The sequence below is a fragment of the Abramis brama genome (assembly GCF_963993115.1).
Source record: "Abramis brama genome assembly, chromosome: 12".
In the NCBI taxonomy this organism is placed as follows: Eukaryota; Metazoa; Chordata; class Actinopteri; order Cypriniformes; family Leuciscidae; genus Abramis; species Abramis brama.
In genome coordinates, this window is record NC_139974.1 from 23,290,826 (window position 1) to 23,301,179 (window position 10,354).

At 41.2% G+C, this 10,354-nt stretch overlaps 1 protein-coding gene across 3 annotated transcripts in view; it reads right to left on the minus strand.

Moving 5' to 3' along the window:
• Positions 1-5,864, minus strand: part of ptprua (protein tyrosine phosphatase receptor type Ua) — a 339,059-nt gene extending 333,195 nt beyond the window's left edge. For all 3 annotated transcript variants that reach the window (XM_084132054.1, XM_084132053.1, XM_084132052.1), the window contains exon 1: positions 5,729-5,864. In XM_084132054.1, the coding sequence (XP_083988180.1) occupies positions 5,729-5,798 (70 nt within the window). In that variant the 5' untranslated portion in view covers positions 5,799-5,864. The remainder of the gene's footprint in view (positions 1-5,728) is intronic.
• Between the last annotated feature and the right edge of the window lie 4,490 nt (positions 5,865-10,354).

Genomic DNA, 10,354 nt, shown 5'->3' on the forward strand with positions numbered 1-10,354 from the left:
AAGGTATATGCAGATGAGGGGCAGGTGGGCACCTAAACACCGTGTGATGGGATCTGACAGGGTGGGCAAACCCCGCAGGCAAAACACCATCTGTTCCGTAATGGCTTCTGGGAGCAGCAAAAGCAACAATGTAGTGACAGCACCTGGATGTGAGAGCTGACAGGCCCTGCATGCTATCCCATGATGCCTTGCAGGTGAGTGCAGCACAGGGATGCAATGGTGTGAGATCTCTCAGGGCTGTCTATTCACATACAGGACAGGAAGATGACGCACAGCCAGCACAAGTGGATACAATCAGCGTGCATTCTGCACGGCTGCAAAAAATGAACATGGAGTAACACGTTATGACAAGACAAGACTCCCACATATAAAAACACAGCAGCATTGTCATATCATGCTGATTCACGAACGCGGAACAAGCATGAAAACAAGAAGCGGGATTTATCTCACGAACCAATCATATCCAATCATGGTGTGATGGAGACTTTAGGTGTGATCAACTTGAGCGGTGCTGTGCAGACCGATTTGTGCAAGGCATCAAAGTAGCCTACCACGAGAGTGATTCGAAAGCAAGAACAGTCTATTCTCTAATCACTCTTCCAGTACAAAGTTGTCAAACAATTATCAGTCTGTGCAACGCTGCTTCAAGTCGAACACACCTATTGTCTCTTCTTGTGTGACCGTCTCCCATTCCCATTCATTCTCAGTTACCCCACCAAAGCCACCGAACACTTTAGGGGTTCTGTTAAAACTCAATGGGCTCAGGGGAGGCAAGAGAGATGTGGCCTCCCGCTGTAACTTTACCAGCGAGTGCCGCTGCTGGACAGTGTTACTTCAGAAAAACAAGTGATTTATACACTTATTAATGTCACATTTTGTAATATTTGCATTGTTTTATTTGGATTTGTGTGTGTGTATATATATATATATATATATATATATATATATATACTATTTTTTAATAAGGATAAAGAACATCTTTAAATAAGTCTCGTGTTCACCAAGGCTGCATTTATTTGAGCAAAAATACGGTAAAACAGTAATATTGTGAAATATTACAACAAAATATTTTATTAATATAATAAATATTAATATTTTTGTGGAAACCATGATAGATTTTTCTCCTAGGATTTTTGACGAGCAAAAGTTCAAAAGAACAGCATTTATTTTAAATATAAATATTCTGTAGCATTAAAAATGTCTTTAACTGGGACTTATTGGTCAATTTAGTGTTTCCTTGCTGATAAAAAGTATTAATTTCTTTAAAAATATATATCTTACCGACCCAAAACTTTAGAGCGGTATAGTGAATATATAGCACTTTCATTGTAATTATATGCAAGTTTCATCACCTACTTGCTAATTATGCCATCAAATGTAGATATAGCAAAATTGAAAACACTGTATGAACAAAGAATCAATTTCAGCATGATCCGTTTTAAAGACTGGATTTGAACAACAAACTGAAATTGTGTGCAGCGTGAGTGCGATGCCTTCAATGCCTCTTAAGACAGTAAGGCAGCTGTACTGAGTGAAAGCGTTTGAGAGAATGAATAGCCTAGCGATTGCCCTCTGCTGCCCTCCTTCATAATATCAACCACCTACTCTTGCTCTTTTCTGCTGACTCTGGTGGGTTGCTGGGGGTTTCAGGACACTGCTCTAGTGCAATTCGTTCTTCTGTAGTTTTTCTACCAACCTCTCTCTCTCTCTCTTTATATCTAACGTCTCCTGGTGCATCTCAGTGTCATGCAAAAAGTAAATCAGATGGTTGTGGCTAAAATGGATTTTGTAGGTTCTCCTATCCCAGCCAAATGTGCAGAGGTGTATATGAATATTGATTCCACTGAAAACGTGTAAACACTTCGACATCCCATCTAGCCTAACATCGTCTCAACAAATGGCATGAATTTTTTTGTATCTCTTATATTATCTGTTTATTCAACCAATTGCAGACAGGGTAAGTGTTCAGAAAAGCTCTAATGGATAGATATATGATTAGAATTGTAGTAAATTGAATATAGAATAATAAATTGTTTTATTATGTTAGAGCAAAAGAGAGTACAGTAAAACGAGAAACAAAACTAGCACAGCCATGACAGGTCATTTACATTTACATTTACATTTATTAATTTAGCAGACGCTTTTATCCAAAGCGACTTACAAATGAGAACAATAGAATCAGTTAAACTAACAGTAGGACAACAATATGCAAGTGCTATTACCCTTCTCAGTTTAATCTAACGCAGTTTTTTTTTTTTTATCAGTCAGTTATACAATTTAGTGGTAATTATGCTAATATTTGACTGCAAATGTAACCACTGACCAATCACATTCAAGTATTCCACAGAATCAGGTAATTAATACATATACATGACACATTATTGATTAATACAGTCATTTATTCATCTATTCATTCAGAAAAGGCCTCTCTTTTATTGCTATGCCTTATTCTGTAGAATGCAGTTTAATGACAGTGGTGTTTAACATCACAAGCAAAGCTGATAGCGTTTCCTTTAGAAGTGGCCAAAGCACAACAGCATACAGCAGATAACTATTTCACTTGTTTGCTATATAGTAAAGGTATAGAGTGTTTTTCAACTGTAAATGTCAAAAGACAGTGAAAAAGAGCAATAGGTGGTACTACATCGCAAGTGTAATTCAAAGCAGATACAGTAAGCAAACTGCATTCGCTCAGTAGGGAAGAACTCACAGTGCGTTCTGCTTTTAAAAGGACGGCTCACCTTAAAAGGAACATTTTGTCATGATTAACCTGTTCCATTCCCTGAAATCTCATTCACATCCAATTTTAAAAGTAGGAAATTGACAGGCAATGTCAGTTTTGACGTCACCATCACCAAACGCCAATGGAAAACTGATGCAACAATGCTTGAATATGTAAATAATATGCTTTATATTTACATATTCAAGCTTTGAATATGTAAATATTTTGAATATGCTGAATGAAGGATGAGATTTCAGAGCTACAGCAGAGTGGAAAATTATCATTGAATAATGAATTAAACTGTCCGGCTTCAGAAGACTTGTAATGAAGAGTCTACTTACTGTATTTTGACAGCCATGGTAACTATGAACTTGTCATTGTATGAATAAAATACAGGGGGGAAAATAACAGCACACAGATTTGTAATTTTGGCATGGACTTTTCTTTAAAACCTGACAGTGCCTAGTGTGCAACCCTTCTGTGTCCTTGAACACATTTTCTGAAATGCCCACTCACTTTCATTTGGATTTCTGCAGTGTGAGACCCTCTGTAACCTTTCTCGCCCCCAATCGCAGCCATAAACACACATACATACACACACACGCGCGCACACGCTGTCAGAGTGTCAGTGAAGTGAACTTGCACTCAGGTCTCATTACCTCCCACACACCCCACTGTGTGATGCTGTAATCTGACAGTATGAAGGATGCTTCAAAGACACAGAAAAATCGACTTTAACATCGCAATACATGCAGTAAGCTCCCAGAAATCCATCAGTAAACAGCCCAACGTGTACTCTGACAAAATATAAATGCCACCAAATAGACGGAACGGAATTATGTTGATGGTAAACGACAAAAAACTGCATCTTATGCACAATTTTTTTTTGTCATGTAAGCTAAAATGTGATCATGTGCCAACATCTAAATTAATTTTTTCCTAAATTAATACATTAATTATAATGACTGAATCAGTATACAGTACAAGGTTACAATTACAAAAATTATTTGTAAGGCTCAGATCATTTCTAAGTGAAATTAGTCCAGTGAAATGTATAACTGTAGTTTATATTACTCCCTTTCATTAAGTTTATTCAATTAACTAAGGCCCAAGACTCCAGCATTCCCCTACATAGGTGTTGATAACCACAGTTTGGCGGTTTGATGGATGGATGGATGGATGGATGGATGGATGGATGGATTTTTTGCAGTTTAACAGTCTTCACACATTTATTTGATATGTTCAGAGTTGAAACTGATCCAGGAGCTCAAAATTCCCTCTACAAACCACAACACGACCTGACAAGCAAAGCCAGAACAGCTACAGCGATCGTAGTTGATGTCATGAAAGTAGAAGCAAGAGACTTTAAACAAGCAGAAAAAAAATGTAAATATTGAGGCAATATACAGGAGTCTGACAGAAGCAGATCCTCAGGGCATACCTCTTCATATTCTCTTACTCGCAGAGTCTGAGCCAAAATGAAATACTAGATTTAATCTAGAACAGTCATGAATTCATGAATGAATAAATAGATTTGTGTAATAGTAATTAGTGGATGGATCATCTACAGAGAATTAACTTGATGCCACAAATAGCCTAAATGGTAGGCCTACACCATTTCTCATTTCTTATTATTAGTTTAAGTAGTTTATTGAGGGTTGATTTGTAAAGAAGGACTACACACCTGCTCACATATTCAAACGCATACCTTTGGACTGAACAGGTAATGCGCATGTGCGCGACGTCTGCTTTTTCGCGGGTTTGCGTTTTTTAGGTTTGCGCAGAGATAACGGATAATCGTTTGCACCTTCGAACCTATTTCAGGGAGTGCGTTCTCGAGACATCAGGCACTGTTTTGTGCGGATGGGCGGCCGGAGCACGTTAAGGTTTCCTGTTAGAACGTGTTGTGTTAGCGGCCCCTAAGTTAATAACTAATGATCTTCGCAACGGAAGTGAATCAATCAATCAAAACTAACTTTAGCTGGACAATAACTTTATCCTAGAGCTGTTTTAAAGCCTAAACAATCTGTTATGGCAATTTCCTATTATCTTTCTAAAGCTGCTTTGAAACAATATTGTTAAAAGCGCTAGGCTATATAAATGAAGGTGACTATTACAAAGGTTTTTTTTTTTTTTTTTCATTGGTTAAGTTGGAATTTCTTTAAGTTCAATCAAAAATTATTATTCTATCATTTTCTCATCCTCATGTTGTCCCAAGCCTTCTTTCTTTCTTCTCCACAGAAAACAAAACGGAGATGTTCGGCTGCTGACAGTCTCAGTCACCATTTACTTTCATTGCATTTTTTTTCGATACAATGGAAATGAATAGTGACTGTCTGAGACTCGCAATCTACCTGACATCTTTTTTAACGTAGGCTACCACAGAAGAAAGAAAGTCATATGGTTTTGGAACAACATGAGGTAGCCTGAATGATAACAGAATTTACATTCAGGTGGACTCGTCCTTTAAATGAGTAAAAGCAAGTAAATCCTTACTCGTGGATTGAGCTTTTATGAATAGCTTAATTTTCACACTGCCAAGTTCATATTTAAGCTATTTTGAACTTATAACGCCAATTGAAACATTTAACCATGCACATTCAGAAAGCAAAAATCGTATGTCATTATTTAATATTAGTCTTCACATGATTTTCAGAACTGAATCATGAAGAATAATGTTCACAAGCTCCATATACACTCCAAAACCATTATTGAAGAAAAAAAAAATAAGACCTATAAAAACTTCTTCACAAAACTCTGATATATATATATATATATATATATATATATATATATATATATTTCTTTCTACAAACATGTTGTATTAAACGCCAGCCGTTACACAATTAAATGTCTAAGGAACTTAAACTTTCCAGCTCATGCATAAGAGATTAAAGTGCTTCCGAAGTCTGTTTTGAATGTTCAGTAATTCCCAGGACAGATTGTGTGTGAGTGATTTGGACTCCGTGGTATGAAATCAAAGTCTCTGAAACACTCGTGTCTTACCTGTTGGTCCCTCCAGACTTTCCGCACAGACCCTGGCGATGAGAAACAGCAGAACAGCAGACAGGTTCATGGTAGCGTTTAGTCCAGCAGGTGAAGAAATACAGTCAGTGAGTGTGGTAAATATCCTGCTGCTGCGCCACTGAGTTTCATCCAGAGACGAGCAGCACAGACCCCAGATCTGCCCGCTGACGTCACGACAAACTATTAAACCCCCTTACAACTCCAGCGATGAACCCAGTGAGTAGAGGAAGGGCTATGGCGCCTCTCTGTGGTTATTCACCAAAAAACATTAGTTAGCTGCTGCATAGATTGTTGTTGAGGCAAACTGATCGTCCAGTCGAAGCTTGAAAACACATAGGCCTACGACATAGGCCTAGTTCTCATTTCCTAGTCTGTTCGTTTCAACGTGTAGTCTAAGTTTGAATTCTTAATTGACACAATTATAAGAAACATGCGTTTTCATCGGATGAAAACAATAAAACAAAATTAAATTTAAAATAAAAGCAATTAAGGTTAAAGAAATTAGACAAAAAAGATTAGGAATTCAAGATCTCTTGAAGCAGTTCGTAAATCGGTTGGAAAAACAAACATTTTTTTTTATATAGCCTATATATAATCATGCAAAAGTCAGGTTTTTTTCCGAAAGATAAGAAAAACTGCAACATAAAAAAGGGAACTACAAAATTACAGAATTAAAAACAACACTAAATCACAAAATAAAAAAAGTAATAAAGCAAAAATCATAAACATCATGTGACATTCAAGATTTCTTGCTAATTTTTATCTGAGTAAGAGCAGGCAAGAGGAAAATATTTATAAACCAAGTGTGTTTGTACACAAAGTTAAAATCTGCAGGAGTGAGATTGAAAAAGTCAATCCTTTGCCGATCTCCTCTCAGTGGCTCTTTGTAAATAACCCTCTTCTTGTCCTCTTAAAACCATTTTCACTGCATGGGTCTTGAGATGGCTGCAGTGTGTTGAGTTCTCTGGATTGAGCACCCTTGCATTACAGAATAAACTTTATAAAGAATAATACATTTTATAAAAATAAACAGTTATTTGTAGAAATTAGGTTATCAGGCTGTAAAACATTTTTGATCGTACCTGAAACCTTTATTGAAAAAAAAAAAAAAAAAAAATGAAGTAAAAAGACCAGAAGTGTTGATGCTTAGTTCTCCTCCTGGAGATCTACCAGTCTACAAAGAGATCCATATACCTGGTTTAGGTCCAACCTAGCTCCAACACACCTGCTTCAAATTAATCCAGCAAGAGAAGCCAGAAAATGGCCATTGCAGATGTGTGTCTGATTAAAGCTGGAACAAAATTCTGCATGATCTCCAGGAGAAAGATTGAGCATTCCGGATTCAGAACATTTATCTTATTTATCATGTCTTTGCTGAGAGGAACAGTAGAGTATTCAGGGGAGCTTGGGCAAAGCCGACTTGACAGGTAGCAGGGGCGAAGCCGGCAGGACAAGGAGCTTGGGCGGCTCTGGGGGAAACAGTGACTTGACTTGACTTGATAAACACACAGAAGGAACATTCAACAGGTAAACATTCGAAAATGATCTGGCACAGGACTGCAAACACATGCATGCGCTCAAACAAAACAAGACAACACTCATAAGCCACATATTCACACAAAACATGACAACATGCTCATCTTGTGCGCTCACAACAGAATACAAACACACAGAGCATGAATGTCCAAATCCTGACACAGAACCGAAACCAAACTAGACCGAAGTGCCGGGATCCGTACGCCATGCTCAGCACACAAAACAACTCACGTGGACAGAAGAGCGCACAGCTCAAGCATGCTCGAAACTGCATGCACACACAATACAAGAAAGTGAGGGGAGGAGTGAAAAGTGCAGCTTTTTTATATATATATTTTATAAATACGACAACAATCATATAACCCAGAGATCGCACTGTCAGAGAGTTAGGGAATATTACAAAATTTATACACATAAAAACATGATATCAGAGTTTTAAAATCAAACATTTTAAAGGTGCATTGTGTGATATTTAGGAGGGTCTGTTGACAGAAATGAAATGCCATATACATAACTGTTTTCAGTGGTGTATAAAGACCTTACATAATAAACCGTTATGTTTTTATTACCTTAGAATGAGTCCTTTGTATCTACATACACCACAGGTCCCCTTACATTGAAATCAATAGTAGCCCTAAACGTACAAACGCGTTTCGTCACTATGTTGTTCTTCATGCAAAGAAGCTAAAGTCAGTGAATAAAACACTGACACAATGATGAACAAGTAACAATAATATTCGCAATAACATTTTTTTTTTTTTTTTGAGTAGTTAAGTAAATATAATTTCTTTATCTTTGTAAAGAAACGTTACTGGTTACTGAACGTAACCTCGGTTCTCTCTAGAGAGGGAACGAGTATTGCATAAGTAAGCTTACGCTACGGGTAAAGTCATCTTTTCTCGAGATATGAAGCCAAAAAATTATCCTTAATTTTGTATATATTGTCAACGCAGTGCAGCAGCAAGCAGAGCTAGAGCGGGCTATCTTGCGCGCTCATTGGTTGCTGCGCGGCAACTGCTTTAGCCTACCAGTGAGCCTTGGCGTGACGTCACGCCCAATGAGGGCGCGCGCGCCAGAATGGGAGGTGGCTTAGCGTATATAAGGAAGGCTCGGAGGCTAAATCTCTGGTTTCCGTCGACTGAAGCGACATGAGCTCGTGGCGCGAGCACGGCAGGTTACGCAATACTCGTTCCCTCTCTAGAGAGAACCGAGGTTACATTCAGTAACCAGTAACGTTCTCTTACGAGAGGTTCTCTCGTATTGCGTAAGTAAGCTTACGCTACGGGAACTCTTTGTCCACGCCGTGCGCGCCTAGCATCCACACATAACCACCGGGGAATCCCGGGGAGTACTGAAAGGTGGAAAAAGGGTGGCCAGCAGAGCGGGCCCACACAGTTCATAAGCACACATAAGGGAAGTAGGGCGGCGCTGCCGGTCTACACATTCACTGACACAACCCTTACTGGTGCAGCTCAACCAGGAGAGCTAAATCGAGTAACTGGCCTGCGTGCAGAAGTCTGAGCAGGGCAAAAAACTCGTAGAGGGGGCTCTGGACTGCGCTATCGTGTTAACGACCCCTTCTGGCAAATCATCGAGTAACCGTTGATTTCCCACGCATGCAGAGACCAGCACTCCGGATGGGGATGCAGAATTGAACCTCGGGCTTGGGAGAGAAGATCTCTCCTCACCGGGATTGGCCATGGGGCTGTGTCTGCCAGCCGCATCAGCTCCGGGAACCATGACTGATTCTCCCAGTGCGGGGCTATGAGGAGCACTGGGCGGCGCGTCTCCCTGATCCTCGCTATCACCTGTGGTAGCATCGAGACCGGGGGAAAAGCGTACAACGGGGCGCTGGGCCAGACTCGGGCCAGCGCGTCCTCGTTTTTCGAGAAGAACCTCTGGCACTGAGCGTTGTCGCTCGTGGCGAAGAGGTCGACTTCTGCTCTGCCAAAACGGCGCCACAGCAGCTGGACTGATTGGCGGTGTAGAACCCATTCCCCGGGGGGAACGTTGTCCCTGGACAGTTTGTCCCTGGACACATGCGCGGCTCTCAGTGAGCGCAGTGGGCCCTGCGCCCTGCGCCCATACCAGGAGGCGTTCTGCCAGAGTGCAGAGGATTCTGGACCTGATTCCGCCCTGATGGTTCACATAAGCCACCACTGACATGTTGTCCGTACGGACTAGCACGTGGTGTCCTTGCAGGTATGGGAGAAAATGTTTCAATGCATTCTCGACCGCAAGCATCTCCAGACAGTTTATGTGAAGGCTTTTCTCCTGGTCTGACCAAAGGCCATAGACCGGTCTGCCCTCGTAAAGCGCCCCCCAACCCAAGTTGGAGGCGTCCGTCGAGATCGCTTTTCGGTGTGAAATGACTCCCATCGTAACTCCCCGTTGGTACCATTCGGCTGCCAGCCAGGGCTGCAGGGCTGAGACACAGCCTTGAGTCACACTGACTCGCGAGCAGCCGGCAATCCACGCTCTGCGGGGCATTCTTACTTTCAGCCAGCGCTGGAGCGGGCGCATTCGCAGTAAGCCCAGCTGCAGAACTGCTGCAGCTGAAGCCATGTGGCCCAACAGCCTCTGAAATGCTTTCAGGGGGAAGCACCTGCCTTTTTGAAAAGACGCGGCGAGGTGTCGAACACGGCGCGCGCGCTGTGTTGACAGTCTGGCTGTCATAGCCACCGAGTCCAGTTCTATTCCCAGGAAGGAGATTGACTGGCTGCGGATTAATGAGCTCTTGGCCCAGTTCACTGAAAGACCCAGGCTTTCCAGATGACTGAGAAGCGCTAGTCTGTGGGAGATGAGTTCCTCCTCTGATTGCGCTAGAATGAGCCAATCGTCCAAATAGTTCAGAATTCGCATCCCCTGTGTTCTCAGGGGAGCGAGGGCCGAGTCCATGCATTTCGTAAACGTACGGGGTGCTAGAGACAGGCCAAACGGAAGGACGGTGTATTGGTATACCTGGCCGTCGAGGGCGAATCTCAAGAATGGCCTGTGACAGGGTATAATCTGAATCTGAAAGTACGCGTCTTTCAGATCGAGAGAAATAAACCAGTCCCTCGGGCGAAT